Here is a 22,351-nt window from a genome sequence, read left to right on the forward strand (position 1 = left end):
GCTTGCAGGCCTAGGGCTGTGTGACCCCCTCTGGGAAAGATCATAAATCATCAGAGGGGCCACTTTTGAAACCTTGAAACTCAATTTCCTTTTTAAAAGCTGCATAGAGACAGCCTAAAGGCAAATTCTGGAATAGCACTGCCCAGTCATGCTCTCCACAGCGGCAGGTGTGTCTGTCTGTGCATCCAGCACGGGGACCCCGAGCCACAGCCAGGGGGACAGAGGAACTGAATCTCTGTTCTTTATTTGAGTTCATTTAAGCTGAAATTTAGAGAGCCACATGTGACTCATGGCCGCTGTGCTGACAGCACAGCCCAGACTGCCTCTGGTTTCGTGGTGCAGAGCGCTCCTCTGAGTCTAGTCCAGAAGGGGAGGGAGAGCCTGCACCGAGAAAACAGAAAAATATTTTCCTGTTTTAAAACACGCGCTCTACCGAAAGCTAATTGGAAGGGCGTAATTGTCACCAAGTTACATTTTTAAAGAGGCCATTTTGACAACACAATGAGAAATGCTAGAATCGCTTCTGTCGCTACAGATCATAAACTGATGGTGATCCACGTCCCCTGTGTTCCTGGGAAATTAGCATGATTTTCACAGTGACCAAAACGCGTCTTTTGACTTTGGTGTTGACGATGAGGAAGGAGCAAATGAGACATTATGCCGCCTTCCCCAAGTGTTAGTTCATAAAGTCATACGTGTGGTGCCTCCATCGCTGTCCAATTGTTCTGACGTTATCCTGTTACTGGAAGTGCATCATTCACCTTCCCAGGAAACAGAAGCCGCACACAAAGGGGAAGATTTGCTTTCTGCCCCATGAAAGGCGGCCACACGCAGGGGTCCTGTTAAGACAGCTGGAAAGTTGCTTCAGTGTGTTACGCTTGTAAGTTTTATTGGTGGCTGGTTTTTGATTACACATTTGAATGCGTGTGTTCCAGACTGCAGTTTTAATTAAAAGGCAGTCTTTTTTTAAGTATTGCCTTGCGCACTCTCTGGCTAGATTCTCCAACGTATTTGTTCTTATTTCCGAATGCTCACAGCCTATCTCGGCTCTCGGCTCGGGTGCCCCCTCAGAGGATACCTCCTCGGCCTTCCCTCTTCCCAGGGACATGCATTAGCTTATTTTTGAGAAGTGTGTGCCACCACCTTCTCACTGATTCTTCCTTGAAGTAGCAAATCATTTTGTCGGTAGGCTGAAAAGAACATTTTATCCGTGAACTAGCAAGAGAAGATCCAGATCTGTCCCCCAGCTGTCAGTGGAAAGAGATGCTGTCATAGTCCATGTCTCTGGTTTTTTTTTCGTTTGACTCAATCTTAATAATCTTTTATGTGATCCTATAACTATAGGTGTACATACTTTTTGTTGATACTAGTGTTGGGTGCAATGAAATCCAAAAGAAACTTAGGTCTCAAAATCAGAATTTTATCATTAAGACCAATCCTTAAATTTCTGACAGATGTTAACGAACTTGCAAGGTAATTTCCCCCCGACAGAACGTAAAAGTTGCATCACTGTATGTAAAGCAGAGTGGACTCTGGCATTGTTTCCTGTGCCATTCTGCACGTGCACTTGTTTCCTTAACCGATCGCTGCAGCTACGAGGAGCGAGCTCTCTATCTCGAAGCCATAATTCAGAACCACCGCGAAGTAATGACATTTGAGGATTTCGCAGCCCAAGTCTTTTCTCCGTCTCCCAGCTACTCCCTCGGTGGAACGGGTGAGTGTCTGCATTATTCTTTCCTCGCGCGCTTAAGACACACTCGAGCAGCAGATGTACACCTGTTTTTCACAGATAAATGCTTGCAAATTTAAGAAGAGCATTCTCCCTCTGAATCAACTAATGAATATCAAAAGGAATGATGACATTCATTTTAATTTGTTTTGTATCCGAGCTGTTCACCCAGTTCTTTTCTTCAGCTATCCTGTTAACCTCCGAATCTAGCGAGGTTAATGAACTTTCCTCAGTGATGTGCTCGGTTCATTTGGGAGTGTGGGTTTCTTGCTGAGCTGGGAATAATGTTGTTTAAAAGCGATGCCCGCATCAGTGCTTACTTATCAAAAAAGAGTTCCTCACAGTCGAAGCCGTTGCTACTAATGCTAAATGGGGATTACGCTGCCGAGATACTCGAGATACCCGGGTCAGGGATTAATGCGGGAGGAATGGAAGGACGGTGTCCCCTGGTCCATCATGACGGCAGGGCCGCACGAGCCTTCTCTGCAGTGGCCTGTGTCACATGGACCAGCCGCCGACCAGAGCAGCACCTGGTGTGGAACCTGTTTAGAAACTGGCTTACGGTCATTTTCATTTATTAGGCAAATGGGAAATTTCAAATGTTTCCATGAATATTCTTGTTTTTAGGTTTTACTCTTTTATATTAACAATTTGGGGGAAATGGTATACTGACACCTAAAATGATTGTATGATTATTTTGGGTGGTGGTTAATTTTTTTTTTCTAAAAATAGAATTACTTACAAATGTCTGCATGTAATTGCAGATGAATTGCCTTTCAGAGAGTCAATGGGATGCTTAGTCAATGCATGCTGAAATTCTCAGTGAAGGGCTTCCTTCTGCTAGTGTAGACACATTGTGAGGGCGCTTAATAGATTTCTAACCTGTGTCAGTTGCCTCTGACACCACCTTCCTTCTCCTGTTCTGACTTGTTAACAAATCTCTTATACACAAAGTGAAAAAAATTAAATTCCGTGAAATAAATCACTTACAAATAAAATCAGCCATGCATCACTGTTTAACATCGCTGGCTTGGGTCCTTGCCTCTCCCAGCTTTGTGGAGAGATAAGAGGAGAGGCTTGCACTCGCTGGGGGAGCCAGGAGCAGCAGGCAGAAGGCCTGGGAGATAAGCAAGCTGGCCGAGGGAGCAGAGCCATGCGATTTACATAATCACGCCCCTGCTTCCTGGTGAGGCGTCAAGGAACACAGGGATGGCCTCTATTGATCTTTGTTGAACTGGAATACTAAGCAACATGAGAAAAGCTTATAACTTAAAGCTTTGATTAATGTTTCCTACATTAAAAAGGTAGAACAGCTGTGAATTGAATTCTTTTATACTCTCTGCCAACGTTCTGTCTAAAACCAAAAAGAAATCAGTTTCAAGGGAAATGAAGATTTCATACCCAGTCTAGGTAGAGGTTTAAAATTGTTTCTAATTCTTGGTGAAAGCACATGAAAGATCTATAGCAAAGCTAATTTTTTAAAGATAATTATTCTGGTTTTTTCACCCTCACAATGATTTGGGGCTTATTTTTTCAGTGCTTTGTGAAACCTTTTTGTTTCTTAAAATTAAAGAGATTAAATAATAGATATTTGCACTCATCAGTTCAACGGTTACGTTCTTAAGGCTCTTGACTATTGAAATAAATATTGATGAACTTTATTTTCTAGGTATATTTTAGCCTCTGTATAAACTTGATTTTTTCCCAAAAGTTTAAAACTATTTAAACCAATTTAAATTAGTGTGTAGGTAACATCTTAAGTGAGACTGTAGGAGTCATTTGGGTTTTTTAAGACCTGCAGTTTGGAGAGGATTACTGACAAGCTTCTCCAAGAACATCGAGTTTGCCAAAGTCCCTTAACAGATAAAGGTTCTGACAGCTCAGAAATGTGGACATTGGAACCTGTACAAAAGGAACGTGAAACCAAAGATGGAATATCAAGACAAATCCTGGTCCTTCCTTTTTTTCAAGTTATTTACACCAGTATCACATTTCACAGTGTTTGGGGTTTAGGGAATTAGGTGTTGAGTGATAAAAAGTTTTATATGGATATCACACAAATCCATGGATGGGACTTGAGTCAGGGCATAATGCTCTCTCTCTTTCAATGCTTTGTGTATGTGCCCACCACAGTGGTTAAGAAGGAACTAGAAATGAACTTGACCTGAACTGAAATTGGGGGCAGCGCAGTGAGGGTGGAGCGCGCACAAGCGCACTTTCAGAGCCACCTCCTCGCCCGTGCACGCGCCGGTTCTGCTTTCGAGGAATCCCTACCCCTGTCTGTTACCACTTTTACAGATGAAAACACTTCTCACTTATTCACAGTGTTTTTTATTATCTTGGGACAAGTGTGATCAAACCCAGATGAGCTGAGCAGCTTAAACTAAGAAACTGAGGGGGGGAAGTCTGCTCTTCCAAGCAGCAAGCCAATTGGAAAAATTGACCCCAAGCAGCTTAAGCTCCCACAGTGCCCATCGGACCCAACCTGGCCATCCTGGCCAGCAGGGTCACCAAAGCCGGGCCTTGGGCTACTGCTCACATGCATATGCACAGCCTGAGGAGTGAGGGGCTCTCGGGTTTTCTTTGTATCCTGGTACAAGGGCTTTGTTGTGAACACAGAGGAGAGTAACCTGAAGGCTGTGTTCACTGCACACTGGTTTTGTAGCAGCAAGCAGCCCTGTTTCTAGAGGGAAGGACTCTGATGTCGGCCTTTAAGTCCTCGCTGTAAGTAAGAGACGTGCTAAGTGGGAAGTGCCCTCTCCCCAGACTCTCCCTGCCCCGGTGCTGTCGCCTGTCACCCAAGGCGGCCATAGATGGTCACGGTGGCCAACTGTGTGCCTCTATTCATGATTCACTGTCAACCACAGATGTGAGGCAGGGTCTTTTGTTGTTTGGCTGATAGGTGGGTGCTCAGCTTTTTTAAAAGAAGTTTTTTAAAAACCTATTTTGCCAGTGCAAAAATGTTATTTTACAATAACCACGTACCTCTTATCTATTCCGCCCACTCCTTGTTTTAATAATGCCCACTGTAGAATCGGGATTGGAACTGCTTTTTTACCTAGCCCTGTAATTTGCATTCCTTTTTGTTCCTTATTGACCAACAATTTCTAAGTGGTAACCAGTGTTAAACTATTGGCTGCAATTAACGCACACACAAGTGTGTGTTTGCAAATATATGTCCACACATGTGTGTATAGATATGTTCCATGTATGTACATATGTGCATTTCACACACACATTGGGGTAAGGACTAAGTTTGTGTTTCCAAGCATGTTTCCAACGAAGGGGGGCCAGCAGAGGAGCCGTTAAAGGGTTAACGGGCACGGGCGCCCTCGACTGCTGGGAGGGGCTGATGTAATCGCTGCCGCTCACAGCCAAGTGCATCTGTTCACCATGAGGTCATTCTTCTGCATGCTAATGATTTGGAAAATCAAGTCTAATGCTTGACATTATCAGAAAGGATATAAATAGTGTAAATCTTTACTTTTGGGAAGCTGCTCTTATAAAACAAAAGGAGAAAAGAGAAACTTTAGCTTGGACTTGAGGGTTGTTGTTTTTTTTTCCAAAACTGCTTTAATGATTGTGTCTGGCCCTTAAGATCTGGGAGGGATCCCCTTATGTCTGTTGATAAATGATCCCCAAATTACTATTACAGTCACAGCTAACAATTTGGTAATTGTGAACTAGAGGTATGTCTAATTTAACATCATATTTTAAGAATTTCCAAGTGCTTTGGTCAGAAGGTGATCAAGATGGATTTCTCTCAAAGAATGTCTAAAACGAAGAAAAAATGAGTGGTTGCTCTCCATATAGGAGAATTGGGTGTTTGCTGAGGATGCCGGCACTGTTTGTGGTCCTTCCTGCTTTAATAGTGCTATGGGGAGCCAGCAGAGGGAGCACAGATCTTTGTTTATTTGTTAGCCCTACGTAAAAACAACATATGATTTCTCCAGGATATGGTCCGAAGCACTCCCTCCTTCACGACAGGCTAGACCGTGAAGGCTCCAGGATTTAGAACAAGTGGGAGAAAATGCCTCCCTAGGCACCATCAGATTCTGCCATTGTAATGTAGGTCATATTTGGAGCTTAAAGCAGATTTGTCTGAGTTGGTCTCAGGATGCTGCTGCCTCTGCTGCTACTTACTATACAGAGCTTCACATTTTCACCTTTCACGCTCAGGAATTGCACAGGTGCCCGCTTAGAAAGCTTTATTATGCTCACCTACCTCACAGAAAAGACCTCAGTAATTTTTCTCTGCAACAAAATCATTGTATTAAGTTCACAGAAACTATCAGAAGACCCTGGGTGCATCTCTTAGCAGCCTGTCTCCTAGAAGGAGAGGTGCAAGCCAGGGCCAGGACCGGTGAAAATGCTGGCCCCGTGCCCACCCCGCGGGATAGTCCCAGAAATCAGAGCCACGGCTGCTGGTGTATTCATATCGGTTAAAGACCAGGGCTGAGTCTCAGAATTTCACTCGGACGATCCAGAAGTTACCTTTAAGTGCAAGTGCTCTTGTGACCCTGTCTGTTCAGGGGCTCCGGCTGCCGCTCCGCACCCTCAGGCGTCCATGGCTAAGCACGTGTGGCCACACACCCTGCAAACCGACGGCCCTGCGTGTGCGGTCCTTCCACCCAATAGTCCCTCCCAGACCCAGACCAGATCTTTCTTCCCAACCCAACTGCCTCAATTCTGACCCCCTTTGCATATGACATTAAAAAACAACAACACTTAAAATGCATTCTTCCTAAAAAGACAATGAAGCAGCCATAGGAATTTTTTAACCACCCACAGTCCCATTGCTGATCCCCCTGGTGCTGGCTACAGCCGCACATCGGTTCACCCGTGAAGCCGTAGGAATCTGGATGCTGTGTCCCTATACCAGGCATTTGGATTTCCTGGTCTGGGCTGCGGTCTGGCCCTGGGGACCTTCTTTTAAAAACTCCTGAGAGCATTTTAATATGCAAGCAGGACTGAGAACCACTGTCCTAAACCAAGGCCTCTCGGTTATGGTTAGGTCCTCGCCTTAGTGCCATCTCACTTGTCGTTACTTATATCTTGATTTTTCTTAGCCTATGCAAGTCTTTATCCTGTTGTATGTTTCTTCTATCTTAATAGACTGTAAAACCCTTAGAGAATGATGCATGTAATTTCTTTCTTATCACATACGCAAAAGGAGTAGAAGAGAAATGTGACAGAAGGCGGTCAGGCTGTTGCGTTAAGCTGTCCCGGTGTGTCTCCAGGCCACAGGTGTGTGTTGGGCCTGATGCAGATGCAGAACGAACACCTGTAATGGTGATGCACCTCTCCCCCTCCCTTCCTGGTCTCCTAGTGAAAGTGGACTAGTGATAAGCCATGTGGTCAGAACTGCCCTGGAGAAAGCCTGGATGATGCAATCTGAATAACTGACACTTGATGCAGGATGCTTTCTTCAATGTTACTGAGGATTTTAAAGAGAAATCTCAATTGCCCCGTTTAGCACCACATTTTGCCTTGTGCTTTTTCACCCCTTTTTCCTCTTAAAACTCTTTTACTCTCCTCAACATCATCTTTGGAAGAGGGAAGGAAGACATGAGACAAACATGTGTTCCATTGACCCTGATAGAACACTATGGTGCTCCTTGTCAATCTCGCCATCTCTGAATGGCCCTCCCCTCCCTTCCCTTGGCAGCTGCCACCAGGAGGGCTGAGCCGGGCGTTTTAAGGGAACACAAAGGCTCTGGAGGCCTGTGCCCTGCCTCTCCTTCCTTTCTGGAGCTTGAAGTCTTGTTAGGGAGAAGCAGATACTCGTGAGCCTCCCGTAATGGCTAATGATTAGTAAGCCCAGATTAGTTAGCTCCAACCTATAACCACATGTTAAAAAGATACGTCAAAAGGGAAGAAAAGCCAGTCAGCCAATGGTTTGCAGTTGGGTTGAGATTTCCCTGGGATGGGCTGTGCCATCCGCCTTATGAGCCTGGGAGGAAATGAACACTTGCCTAATATCTACTAGATATTTCCACTAAGCATCCTGCCAGTCAATTTTTAACTTTCTCACCTTGGCTGGGAATTAAGACATCTGAGAACTGGAAGGCCCTGGGTAAGAAGAATATAAAGGCTAATAAATGTAGGAAGAGAAGAGAGGAAGAAAGGACTCCTGTCAGAGCCAGTGGGGCGCTCCTGCCCCAGGGCAGGTGCAGAGATTGGGGGTCCTCACAGGTTTCCAGAAAAAGATAGGACCTGAGATTATTCATTCTAAAGTGTTGGCACTACATTTAATTTGTTCCTTTGGAAGAACTTGGAGATGCTGCTTTTTCTGTGAATTGCTGCATTCGTTTAGTTCTGGTTCCTCAGTCCTTGCAGGGTTGTAAGTGCCTCGCTGCTAATTACGGCTCTGGGGACACTTCAGCAGTTGCCAAGAGATGGCCGGCAGGTACTAAGAATTTTTCTCAGAGACAATTTTTGGAAATGACTCTTAATTAAAGCTTATTTGAAATAACCTTGAGATTTTGCTTCGGAAGAACCTGGAGCTTCTGACGCCCAGGCCCACACTCCTGGGCACCAATGCCGTGGCCTTGTGTCCTGGTTCCAGCAGGTGGAACACGTACGGCCTCGGCGCTGGGTTCCTGGAAGACCCAGCGGCTTCGCTTGGTTTTCTATTTAGCAAAAACCAAACCAAAGCAGAGGCAAATGGAGCATTTAGGTCTGCTGACAGAAAACAAGAATATTTCATACTCTTCTTTTTCAGAGTGATATATGATGATAACCAGGACGTTAAACCTCTAAACAATATAATAAAGAGAAAAGCTGGTTCCTTTTCCCCATTAGCCTTTAAACTCCCTCAAAAGGCTGGGAAAAAAATTTCTTAAAATGGAAAACATGCCAATCAACTTTGTTTAAAAAATACCTGAAGTGCTTAGGCGTTGCCATTGCCCAAAGTCCTCTCTCAGGCCCACGGAGCCCAGGAGCATCACGGTGAAGAGTGCCTAGAAAAATAGGCAGAACCCTGCTTTTCGACCGCTTTAAGAATAGGAGACAGTGAAATCCCAGATGCAGAGAGGACACATTCCACCCACCTGCACTCGCTCGCCAGGGCCCTGCCCGCAGCGCTCAGCGTTCCCGCGTGGGAACTGGGGTCAGTACCGTCAGCCAGCATCTCCCTTCTCGCGAGCCGGACCGTCCTCCTGTGAGGTTGCCTGATGCTGGAGAAAGCCACTGCGGTCGCCAGGACTCACTGCGGGGTTCTGCTCCCCCAGCCCTAACCTCAGGCAGAACCAGGAGGTGCCGGCTGCCCTGCCTGGCTGCTGAGGTACGCTGGGCAGACTGTGTGGCGGACGTGAGCCCGTGCGTTGTAGTTAGGGAAACCCTGCTCCCTAGCTACATCCCTAGGGCTCAGAGAAGTAGCTAAATAAACAGCCCGACTCCAGTTAACGCCAGAGCTTCTGTGACATCTGGGTGTGCCCTCTGAGGCCAGGCTCCCGACCAGGGGGATGTGCGCTGACCCAGACCACCAGGGGCAAGTGTCCCAGAGGGAAGGGATCAACACAGAGAAGAAAAGACGCAGCCAGAAATGGAACTCCATGGCTGCTCTTTACCCGGTTACCCAAAGTGGTGCCTGCCAGAGCCATGTTTACATATTAGAACTCAGGTCCAGCTTGGGTCTGGGACGCACATGCACCTTTGCTACCGCTTAAGCAGATGGGAACCGCAGCTTCACTCCAGGTCATCGCATAAACCCCAGGAGGGCCGTGGTCTGCAGACATTCATTTCATAAACATTTGGAATATGAGGGGTGCTAAGAAGAAAAAGCAAAAGGAGGACCAGGAGTGCTGCTGAGAAACATAACACTGGGGTGGCACTTTAAATCGGGGTCAGGGGAGGCCTCACTGAGAAGGGAACGTTTGAGGGAAGACATGAAAGAGGTGATGGAGAGAGCCATTTAGAACTGGTGGGGTGGGGAGAGTGAGGCATTCCAGGCAGAGAAACAGCAAGTGCCATGGCCCTGAGGCAGGAGCTTTCCAGGAACAGTGAGGAGCCCAGTGTGGTTGGGGCAGAGGAAGCAAGCGGGTGAAGGGATGAGGCAAGTCAGAGCAGCCTGTGGGCCAGCAGGGAAACTCTGACTGTTACTCTAGTGAGATGGCCAGCTTTGGGAGGGTGGGAGCGTGTTAGGCAGTAGAATAACATAATAAGAATTCTTGTTTTAAAAAACCACTCTGGGCTTCTGTAGAGGGGCTGTACTATAGGAGGGGTAGGAAGGAGACTAGTTAGAGGATATTCCGTTCCCCTTGTGTTCCTGTCCCCGGGCACAGCGGCATGTTGACTAATGAATCAGCATGTGGCGACCCACAGAGGTTCTCCCTGAACATCCCCTATGGGGCCTCTCTAGTGGCCCCCTCATGCCAGTGCCCCCGAAGGCAGCCCCTGACCTGGGTTGCACAGGTGAAGGGAGCAGTTACAGCGGCTCTCTGTATGGGGAGATTGGGGTTGGAAGGGAGAAAGTGAAAAGGAGAAGGACAAGAGTTTTGACCTGCAGTCACATATCCCCTCCCCCACAAGACCCTGCAGACTCATCCCAGAGCTCGGTGGTCTTAGACCAGTGAGCTGATGTGAAGAATCATGGTAGATGAGTGTCTCTGGAACACGGAACATTATTTTAAGAGACTTACAGTAACTCAGTTATCCAGAAGAGCGAGGCTATGAGAGCAAGGTCCCCTGGCACTATTTCACTCTTACAAACATGGTTCTAGAACAATCAATGAACAGTAATAGCTCTTTGCATATGTGTGGACATTGGCAACACCTTCCCCACCAGTTGCCCTCAGTAGAGCACCATTATCTCTCTGGCAGTTAGTTTTGAATTGAGAAGGGTTGTGTGTTTTTCATTGTCAAGTGGTTGGTCATATCAAGGCCAAGGCTCAAGTGCTAAGTCTCTGCTCCCACAAGACTCACTGCACCCCATTCGGAGAGGACCCCTCCTTGTGGGGAACACACTCCTGGAAATGAACAAAGGGGAGGAGAGGGCGAGCCCTTCTTTGGTGGCAAAGGCTAAACGTTCCTCCCCACAGGCAGGAAGGACTACTTTGGAGGCTGTCTGACAAAGGCACGCCCCCTTCGGCATACATCACTGGAACACTTGGTTGAAAGTTAACCGGAGTATTTCCTATTTTAGAGTGCAAATGGAGCACCACAGGGAGGGTTCACACGTAGAAAAGATCTTAATTATGGACCAAAATAGCTCCCTGGATGTCTGAAGACCAAGGACAGCTTTTATCGGTGAAGCTACCAGACAGTTCCATTGCTTCTTTAATGTTTCCTGAGACAGATCCTCATCACTCATCATTCTCTCACACGTCACCACAAATGTAACTGCTGCATATTCTTGAGCTATAGGTTATTGGGAATTTAAAATATACTCCTGCGCTGCATACAAAATCCCAGGTGTCCTGGGGGAAGTCACACTGTAATCCTACCTCTAGTTATTACAAGACAGATGAAGTCCAGTTAAATAAACCTGAGAGGCGACCTTGAAGATCAGGGTACTGTGTTATCTGAGGGCTGGCCCCATTTACTTTGCTTTTGAACATGGTTAAGTTTGTAGTGTGGTTAAGTTTGTAGTGCGGTGCAGGAGGAGACATGCTGGTGGCAGCTGCTAAACCGCATAGCTTCCCGGTCCCCCTGCCTCCCTAGGGGTTCACGGGGAGTGGGGGTATTTTCCCCTAAAACTCGGAGCCACTTCTGTTGTGTCATTTTTGGTAAAGTAATAGCAGTAGCTCTCCAGACTCCCTTCTATTTTATTTTTCCCTTTTTAAAAACAGCATATTGAGATATAATCCACATACCATACAATTGGTATGTACCCATTTAAAGTGTACAATTCCATTTTTAGTGTGTTCACAAGGTGTGCAACCATCACCATAATCTAACCTTAGAATATTTTTATCCCTCCCTAAAAACAAAAACAAACCTACTAGTAGTCAGTTTACATTCTCCCTACCTCACCCCCAACCCTAAGCAACCTAAGTCTACTTTCTATCTTTGGATCTGCTTATTCTAGACACTTCCCACGAGTGGTATCACAGTATGTGGTCTTCGGTCACCGGCTTTTTTCACTTAGCATGTTCTCAGGGTTCATCCATGTTATAGCCTTTATCAGTATTTCACTTCTCATTGCCGAATAATAGTCTATTGTAAGGGTAGATCACATTTTGGTCATTCCTTCATCAGTTGATGGCCATGTAAGTTGTTTTCATATTTTAGCTGTTATGAATATTGCTGCTATAAACATTTCTGTAGTATTTTTCCATTTTGAGATGTGAATTACAACTGGTAGAAGGAACAGCCACCACTGTGGCTCGACATAACTAAAATCTTACTGTTCCTGTTCTGTGAGGTAGTGACGGGGTCTGGGAACCTCTTTCTCCAGAAGGGCCTATCCAGAAAGTTGACACCAATATTAATTTTAAATTTATAGTTTACTTAACCTTAGTCATCTATATATAACTAGTGGCCAGATTATTATGACCACCTGAACGTTTGTAGGCAAATTAGCCGTACACTGCATCATATGGGATATGGAAGCCGAAGGCCTGTTCGAACACCTTTGCTGTCTGCAGTTACCAAGATAAAACGTCTCCCATTCGCACAGGAACACAAGGATAGGACAGTCGGGCATTGGAAAAAAGTCATGTGGTCCGATGAATCACGTTTCCAGGTGCATCATGCAGATGGCAGAGTGAGAATTTGGCGGAAACAGCATGAAAGCATGCACCCCACATGCATGAGTACAACCCTTCAAGCTGGTGGGGGCAGTGTTATGGTTTGGGGCATGTTTTCCTGGCGTGATTTGGGCCCTTTAATTCATGTAGAACAACGTCTGAATAGCACAACATACCTAAGTATCATTGCTGATCAAGTTTATCCTATCATGTTGATAGCATATCCCAATGGAGATGGCTTCTTCCAACAAGACCATGCGCCATGCCACGGTGCTCGTATTGTGCAGGAGTGGTTTCAAGAACATGAGGGAGACTTTACCTTGTTAGGTAGCCCCCTCAATCACCAGATCTCAACCCAATTGAGCATTTGTGGGACAAAGTTAAAAGAGCCATCAGGCAGCTGGTTCCACAACCATCAAATCTCACAGAACTGGACAGTGCTATTCATCAGGCATGGTGTCAGATTCCTCGCATCACCTTTCAACATCTCGTGGAGTCAATTCCAAGAAGAATCACCGCAGTATTGAAGGCAAAAGGTGGCCCAACAAAGTACTGATGGGGTGGTCATAATAATCTGGCCACTCAGTGTATATACAGTAAAAGGCTAATATGCTAAGTGTCCGAGTGTCTGGGAAATGACGTCATGTAGCAATGCCCGGCTTCCCCTCCCTAGTAACTAGCCTCCTTGGAGTTTCTTCAGCCCAGGAACATGACTTGCTTCATAGCCAGGTGGAAACATTTAACACTGTAACCAAATGTCTGTGAAGTGTTTTCACATGCCTCATCTCATTTGATCCTCACAGAAGTCCTGGAGTAGGTAGATAGGAGACTCGGTGGAATCCTGTTTTCTTTTCATTAGCCAGAAAATGGAGATTTAGAAAGCTTAGAAATTAGACCCGACTGAAAAGAAGTAAGAAATGGTGGGCCTTGAAAATTACTTCAGGTTTTCTCACTGCGCAGAATATAATCAAACACTGCTGCAGTTAAATATTTTACCCTTTGTTCTCCCTGTGTGATCTACAATGATAATCTGCTTCATGTTGATATCTACTGCTGTGTTGCTGACAATCACCTGAAAGAGAAGTTGGGGTGCTTCACTGGGCTGGAAAAAGTTTAGCTACATCAGAAAGCAGGTCTAATTAAGCAAGTTGATTCTATATAAAAGGCTAAGTTGACTCATGCATGCACGATACATATAAAGCTCTCACTGGCGCCAATCACATGCATGTGTTTCCATCTGTCATTGTCAATCGTGAATTTGGTTGACACTTCTATTATAGAGAAAGGGCAAATAGCGATATTAAAATATTTCTTCTAATTAATTTCCTTTCAATGTGCACGAATTCATGCACCTGACCACTAGTATACCAGGTGTATCAGTTAGTAATGCAGATGTTTTTCAATAGATGGAGTTGCACATATGTTGATGTATATGCGATTTGATATGTATGCTATTTTGTTGTATTGACAGCAAGCTTCAAAACTTCATATGTCAAATTTTCTGAAGGGGTTAACATCATAGATATTTTTACGCTTAAAAATGTCGAATTTCGTGCCCCCCAAAAAAAGAGCATTTGCGGGAAGTTTTAATTCATTATTTTATTTTGAGGAAAAGTGCTGCTGAAAGTTATCATATATTTCAGGAAACTTATGGTGAACATGCTCCATCTCAAGATACTTGTGAACGCTGGTTTAAATGCTTTAAAAGTGATGATTTCGATGTGAAAGACAAAGAATGTCCAGGTCAACTGAAAAAGTTTTGAAGACCAACAATTACAAGCATTATTGGATGAAGATGCGTGTCAAACTCAAAAGCAACTTGCAGAAAGATTAAAAGTTGCTCAGCAAACAATTTCCGATCATTTACAAGCAATGGAAAAGATTTTAAAGGAAGGAAAATGTGTGCCACATCAACTGAATGAAAGACAAATGGAAAACCGAAAAGTCATCAGTAAAATGTTGCTTCAATGGCATGAAAGAAAGTCTTTTTTGCATCGAATTGTAACTGGTGATGAAAAGTGGATTTATTTTGAGAATCCCAAATGCACAAAATCATGGGTTGATCCAGGTCAACCATCAACATCGACTGCAAGGTCAAATCGCTTCAGAAAGAAGACAATGCTCTGCGTTTGGTGGTATCAGGAAGGTGTGGTGTATTGTGAGCTTCTAAAACCAGGTGAAACCATTAATACTGATCGCTACTGACAACAAATAATCAATTGGAACCACGCTTTGATCGTAAAACAACCAGAATGTGCCAGGAGACACGACAAAGTCATTTTGCTTCATGATAACGCACCATCACACACTTCAAAACCAGTTAAAGACACATTAAAAGATCTTGCCTGGGAAGTATTAACCCACCCGCTGTATTCACCAGACCTTGCTCCTTCAGATTTCCACTTGTTCCGATTGATGGCACACGCACTTTCTGAGCAGCACTTCAAAACGTATGGAGAAGTGGAAAATTGGGTCTCTGAATGGTTTGCCTCAGAACAAGAAAAGTTCTATTGGGACGGTATCCACAAATTACCAGAAAGATGGGGAAAATGTGTAGCTAGCGATGGACATTACTTTGAATAAAGCACTTTTGCTGTTTCTCTTGAAATGATCGTGTTTTCTTTGATTACAAAATCCACTTTAGTAACCGGTACACCTGGTATCTATAAGAATACATTATAGTTGCAGAAGAGGAAGAGAAGAATGTCAGGAAAGTTTTCTCATGAGTGTTCCACCTGCTGGCTTGGTCCCTATGACATGCAGGCACATCATCACACGCTCCCTCTTGCCTGCTCACCTTTTGGTCCAGCTGTCCCAGCTTTCTGCTGCAGAACCAAAGCTGATGGGCAAGACCAACAACCAAAAAGAGGAAGCTGAGCCCAGAGCCAGGGCCAGGACACAGCCACTGCTGCTGGGTTGGAAATACTGGAAGCCGTCCTTGGGCCATTTGGAAATGTTAATTAGGCTGGCCAGTTCCCACTGATCTTGGTTGCCAGTGTTGAGTTGAGTGTGTAGGCTTACCCCTTCCCTGGCTGCACCTGTTCCCTTCCTCAGAGCCATTCCAAGGGGTCTGAATACCCGGCAGCTCTCTGATCTCCGCTCTGTCTGCCTTCCTGCTGGGAGGATGTTTAGCACTCGCCGAAAGCTGGAACCGTGGTCCACTGTTTCCCTCATCCATGCCAGCTCTCAAAACCATTCCCTTCCCTAATTATCTTGAACCAGTTAATCATTTCCACACTGACTGTTCAGTAACAAGAACCCAGAGCGAGGCAGCCACTTTCCCTGTCTGACCCTGCCCAGCTCATCCCAGTTGGCAGTCCTGGATGGCAGCCTTTCCTCAGAGGTAAGAGCTCGGTTCAAATCCTTGCTCTTTGCTACCCCAGTGAGTACAGCCAGAGAAAACATGCCACAAAGAGGCCCTGCAGCTCCTGAAAAGCCTCCATGAGGCAGAGCTATGTGGAACACAGAAAATCTCCAACCAAGATGATTGTTTCCTGTGTTCCTTTAAATCCTTGTTGATATCCAGAGTATCAGAGAAGTCACACGAGCCCACAGAAGTAAGGCATCTTTCTCTAAGAATGACTTCTGATTCTCTGGGCTCCACTCTGAGTCTGAGCCCGAGTGGCCGCTGGCGTCTGAGTGACATTTAAAGGGCTCTTCCTGGAGGGCTCTCGCTCAGCTGCTCTGAGATGTGAGCAGGGCCAGCTCCCGATTCCCAGCACCGCTAACCTGGAAGTAGTATGTATGCTAGGCAAAATAAGCCAGTCAGAGAAAGACAGGTATCACATGATCTCACTCATGTGGAATCTAATGAACAAAACAGATCCAGAGACACAGGAGCATGGAATAGACAGGAATCTCAGAAGGTGGGGGTGGGAAGAGATCAACCAAAGAACTTGAATGCATATATGCATAACCATGGCCACAGACAATAGATTGGTGAAGGCCTGGGGCGGGGAGTGGAGGTGGCTTAGAAGAGGTCAATGGGGGAGGGGGGGGGTGGTATGTAATATTTTCAACAATAACGATTTTTTAAAATATTAAAATTAAAAAAGAAAAGAAAAACCTTGCAAGACACATATTAGCCCTGGCTGGTTTTCTCAGTGGTTAGAGCATCGGGCCTCAGACGGAAAGGTTGCGGGTTTGACTCCTGGTCAACGGCATGTACCTGGGTTGTGGGTTTGATCCCAGCCCTGGTTGGGGAGCTTGCAGAAAGCAACCAATCAATGTGTCCCTCTCACATGGATGTTTCTCTCTCTCTACCTCTCCCCCTCCCTCCCTTCCACTCTTGTAAAAATCAATGGAAAAAATCTCCTCGGGCAAGGATTAACAATAACAATAACAAAAGGGCACATATTAACCCCGTGATCCAGTGTCTCTCAACCTCGGCTCATCATTGCCCCACGTGGGGGCTTCTGAGGGATGTTTATTTCCTAATTTGTCCCCTTCCCTGAAACACCACAGAAATACTGTATGTCTGTTTATTGTACTTATTTCTGAGCTTTATGCACATAAGGAATGAGATACTTTTGCCCCCCAGGGGTGACACTGCCTCATTAGAACGCATGCCATAGCTCCTCCACCACAGCCGGGGACGTCCTCGGTTTCCTCCACGGCTGTAGCCCCGAGCCTGGAACAGCACCTGCACGTATCGGATAGCCAGTGATGAAAGGCTGGAATGATTAGGCTTTGTGTCCACACCCCCAAGCATCACACGCCTATTCTCTTTCCGTCCCTCATCCCCAAGCGCGGTGCTCTCTTCTAGTGCCTCCAGCCCTGCCCGGTCAGTGGGTACCTCATGCTTACCCCCGGGGAGGTCAGGAAGCTGACAGCCAGCTCCTGTGTTCCAAGTACGGCCCGTCCTTTGGTCACACTGCCTGTGTGTCAAGGGCAAGTGACATTTGAGCCCCATGGAATAATTAAGGCAGCCCCCAACTGTCTCTGTCTTTGCATCTCCTTAACTCGCCCATGGATTGGCAGTTATTGAGACATTCTGTCTGGTCCAGCACACCACACCGGGCTGCATCTGGGGACACGCTGGGGAGAAACGCAAACCAGTCCTCATCAGCAATTACAAACAAGCCTCCATTGTTCACTGCGCCATCTGTTTTCTTGGTTTCTACCAATCGGGTGCCTCCACGCCCAGCATAACCAGCGTTGAGGGGGCTGCAGGGGAGAGAGACCGAGGAGCCCCTCCATGACCCCCTTTGCCCACACTGGAGAGGGTCCGTGGCGTGGTGCCTTGAAAAGCCGAAGCACCTCAACTCAAGGAAGACACATGCAGCGTGGTTCTGTGTTTGCGTCTTCCGTGAGAGGAATGGGGCCCACAGCACAGTTCATGGGGGTGGCAGTGGGGATAGGAAGCCTAAGTACTCACATTATTAGAGCACCCATGGGAAACATTCTGGTCTGTTACCAGCAGTTAACACCGCCCAAGAACTTCCTGTGCTCCTAGAGCACAGTCAGTGTGGTGAGGAGGGTCAACACTGGTTGGAAATCAAGTAGGACAGAGAATGCTACTGGATCATCCATGACCGGGTATTTATCCTGAAATTCCTAACCCCGGATGACTTTTTGGTGGGGCAATCAATTTTCATCGATATATTAGAAAATACAGCTTCACAAGGTCCCGATTTCTTCAGAGAGCCCCACTGAAAAGTCTGTCAGTGGTCCTTCCAAGGGCGTTCTCAGTCTTCGAGACGGCCCTGGTCACTGAGCCAGCCTTGGCAGCCGGGTCAGCAGACAGCCCAAGTTTACCATTGTGGCCAGGTCTGTGCCACTGATAAACGTCCTTTGTCTGGATTTGATGGTGGCCCAGTGACGCTGAACTCAGGAGCATTTGGGGAGTCAGGGCGAGGAGCGATGGCTGGATGCATAAAGAGGCTGCATAAGGAAAACCCACATGGGAAACAGGACCATGTGGTGATGGAGAAAACCTGTCAAAGTCCAGAAACACCCAGGTTCTCATCGGTTAGGCATGGCTGCTGAGACCCCACTGCTCTGTGAGTGAGGGCGAACGTGGGGTCCCACTCCCCACCGCGGAGTCCCCTTCCCCAGCCGCCCTCTGCACAGCACGCCTCGTCTGCCTCCGGGGCTGTCACAGCACAGTGACGCTGGTTCTGAATGATCACACTGTGTCCATCTCAGAAACGGAAAATGAAACCTGCCGACCTGGAAATGTGCACACTTAGCGGCTATCAATTATTTTTGTAGGCCATCCATTTAATTTCAAATACTTGTCTCGCAGACTCTTAACTTTGACTGTTTTGCCTTGAAAACTCTTATCTTTGACTGTATTTTAGAGCAAATCACTCAGGAAATACTGGGCAGCAGGAGAAAGGTGAGAGCTACCCAGTGTCTGTGGGGCTCCCAATAGCATCTGCTTCATACATCCTAGGACTGCTAATGTCGCCCTCCTTTTGCATGGATACATGTGACAGCAGTTAGAACTTTGTCCTGCCAAGTCGAATTTTAAGTGACTTTTCAGTTCCTAATGATCTCTAAGACTGTGACAACTCTCAGGCACCCAGGAATAAATGTATTATTAGCACTGTGTTCATTATCAAGTGGGGCGATGGATGTGCTGGGCTGTATTCATTTGATTTTATGTTCTTTCCCTTCAGATTAAAATACGTAAAGGTCTCATTGCCATATCTGAGCAAGGTAAGACGGACACTTCAGCGGATTTGCTCAACCTCCCTGCTCTTGGGGACGGGTGTGTAAATTCACTAACGGGCCTCCTTCCCTGGCTAACACCTCACGGAAACGTGCCCGCGTGTTCCTTCTGTTCCCACCTCCCCTCCCAAGGGGCCCTACCCTGGGTCCTGCCCCTGCATGTCTGTACTGCCCGGGGAACCCAGCCTCCCCTTTTCTCTGCTCCTGCACTCTGGGCGGAATCCGACACCAACACCTGCCATCCCGGAAGATGTCTTTGTTGCCCGCCCTATTGTGTGGGGAGCCTGGGGAGCCAGTGGACCGGGAAGCGCCTCCTTTTTTGTTGCTGGAGCAGGGAGGAGCAAGATCTTGAGATGGGCCGATAAGGCCTGGCACGCGTGCTGGGCCGGCCTTTGACTGCTTGCCTTAATAGGAGCCTCTGCACGGGAAGGCCGTGGTCCAGGCGGCTGATGAATGGAACAGCTGGGGGAGGGAGAGCAGACAAAAGCCGGGGGAGCACAGAGGGTGGAGAACCAGGGGATCTTGAGGTTTATGACCCAGAGGGCAGGCCAGGCCTGGGGGCAGGTGTACCCTCCTCTGTGGGCCTCTGCTTTCTGCCTTGGGTCTAGGGTCCAGGCCCTTTCCGTGTGCATTGACAGTCAGCAGCCCCATCCAGGGGTCCAGTGCTGGCTGAACACCCTCTGGGGGGCCTGGGCCATGGGCGAACAGGTGGGAGGGAGACTAAATGATAAGGATGATGATGGCGACGACAATAATGTGGGCAACATCAGTGAGCAAGCTGTCATTTATTTGTTTTTAATATATTTTTATTGATTTCAGAGAGGATAGGAAAGGGAGGTAGAAATAGAAACATCAATGATGAGAGAGAATCATTGGTCAGCTGCCTCCAGCACACCCCTCACTGGGGATCAAGACCGAAACCCGAGCATGTGCCCTGACCAGGAATCGAACCGTGACCTCCTGGTTCACAGGTCGATGCTCAACCACTGAGCCACGCCGGCCAAGCCAAGCTGTCTTATTAACAGTATTGCCCACAGTGGGACGCATGGCACAGACTCCAATCACTGTCTCAGTAAATATGGAAGTTGGAAGTTCTGGTCCAGATTTTTTGTCACACCTGCGGGGCCAGACGAGCAGCACTGCCACAGCGAGCTGACCCTCCAGCCCAGCTGCCCTTCTCTCCCCGCAGCCAGGGCTTTGGCCCAGTCCAGGAGCTGTTGAAATAAAGCTGGCTCACTCACGTCAGGTTCTGGAGGCAACAAGAGCCACAATACTCGGGTGCTCACATCTGGCGGGGCAGAGCAAGGCAGTACAAAAGCCTGGGGGCTTCATGCAAAAATCTTGATTTGCTGGAACCACCATATCCATGCATGTCCTCCTGCTTCTGACACAGAAGTGGTGAGTGGGGCTCCAGTGCCTTTTCAGACAGAGGCAGGCGGCCACTTTGCCCAGAGCCCACGCAGGTCCTCAGAGCTGGCATCACTGCCCACCTGCTGCCTCCCTGGGTGGCTGTGGAGGGGTTCGATATTTTCCCTTAATGTCCTATCTTTGAATAGCTCTTGCTTTCATTCACTTGCTTTTTTTGTTTCTCCCCTCTCCCAATTGATCTGATTACAATAGTGGGTGGGGTGGTTCCCAGTTGATAATGTGAAGTGTTAGGCAATTTGAAAGTTAGGTAATTCAAAGCGGAATGTTACCTGGGATTAAATCAGGTGTGTTTGCCTCCCTTCCCTACCTCCTCCCCCCCCCCCCCCCCCCCCGCCTCCTTTGAATGCTGGCACCACCCCTTCGGCTACAAGGGTTCAAAGAGATGCCTGTTACCAATGCCATCTCTGTCAGAGATGACAGAATAGCTGCACTGCCTTTGTCAAAAGCAGCCTGTTTTTAAAAATGAAAACAGGAGGGAGGCCCAGGATGTTTCCTGTCTGTGCCGACCCCACTGGGAGCGGAAGAGAGGAGAAAGGCCTTGCGAGGGAGCACAGTCCTGAGTCTCCGACTCTAGGGGGGTTGTCTCCTCCGGCCCAAGCATGGTTGCAAGTATTGATTTCAGAGACTCTTCCTAGAAACAATAAGGGAAGGTCAGAAAATGGGAAAAGGTGCTGTCTGAGAGTAAGGTAACTTACGGAATTTTAAATGCCAACAATAATGAAAACTTCAAAGGCCAAAGCCCCAGAAATGAGGCATCTCAGGAGGAGTATAGAAACCTGCTTTTGAGGTTTGTTCCGGAAGTCTGGGTGAGATACAGCTGGGTTTAAAAATAGACTCTGAGGGGGAGAAGGGTGATGAAATGATCCTCTCGCAGAACGGCCCCGGGAGACCAGGCTCCACCCGCAACAGTGGCCGAGTGTTGCAGCAGGCATTCCCGGATTCCTCCCGCTCCCGCTGAGCGGCCCCGGGAGGCAGCGGGCAGCCACGCGGGCTGTAACTCTATTCCTCCCCACTCAGTGCTCATCTGGATTCACTCAGACAAGCCACTTATTTATTTATAGTTGTTAATCCTCACCTAGGATATTTTCCCATTGATTTTGAGAGGGAGTAGAGGAAGGGGGAGGGAGAGAAACATCGATGTGAGAGAGAGACATCCATTGGTTGCCTCCAGCACACACCCAACCAGGGCCCCAGATGGAGCCTGCAGCCAAGGCATGTGCCCTTGACCGGAATCCAACCCGGGACCCTTCAGTCCCTGGGCTGACCTCTATCCACTGAGCCAAACTGGCTAGGGCTCAGAGAAGCAATTCAGTCCTGGCCTCTTGATTCAGACTCTTGGGGGAATAATCGAGTTGTAGCTCCTGTAAAATGTGAATATGTAAATACATGTGAGTGATAACACTGACCAGGAGCCACACACTGCCAGAGCCGTACTTGCTTCCTCATCGACTAGACCAGTGGTCGGCAAACTCGTTAGTCAACAGAGCCAAATAGCAACAGTACAACGATTGAAATTTCTTTGAGAGCCAAATTTTTTAAACTTAAACTTCTTCTAACGCCACTTCTTCAAAATAGACTCGCCCAGGCCGTGGTATTTTGTGGAAGAGCCACACTCATGGGGCCAAAGAGCCGCATGTGGCTCGCGAGCCGCGGTTTGCCGACCACGGGACTAGCCAGTGCTGCTTCCTCGGCTCCTCTTCCCTTTACTGTCATCACAGGCTTCTCTCCTTCTTCACCTGTGGATTGGACAGGAAGGCCGAGTCCATTTCAGAAAGATTCATAGTTTCTTTTATGCCACAGGAAGGTCCAGAGCAAAGACTGGGAGGAA

At 47.2% G+C, this 22,351-nt stretch overlaps 1 protein-coding gene across 4 annotated transcripts in view; it reads left to right on the forward strand.

Annotated features, from left to right (window-relative positions):
* The window catches only part of RALGAPA2 (Ral GTPase activating protein catalytic subunit alpha 2), a 294,639-nt gene that overhangs the window by 268,683 nt on the left and 3,605 nt on the right, over positions 1–22,351 (forward strand). For 3 of the 4 annotated variants that reach the window (XM_079784888.1, XM_079784887.1, XM_079784885.1), the window contains one exon: positions 1,593–2,381. In XM_079784888.1, coding sequence (XP_079641014.1) covers positions 1,593–1,809 — 217 coding nt within the window. In that variant the 3' untranslated portion in view covers positions 1,810–2,381. Of the gene's footprint in view, positions 1–1,592; positions 2,382–19,043; positions 19,084–22,351 lie in introns of those variants that run through there. The other variant, XM_079784886.1, reaches the window with a different exon arrangement.

This window comes from Cnephaeus nilssonii (assembly GCF_951640355.1).
Source record: "Cnephaeus nilssonii genome assembly, chromosome: 11".
Taxonomy (NCBI): Eukaryota; Metazoa; Chordata; class Mammalia; order Chiroptera; family Vespertilionidae; genus Cnephaeus; species Cnephaeus nilssonii.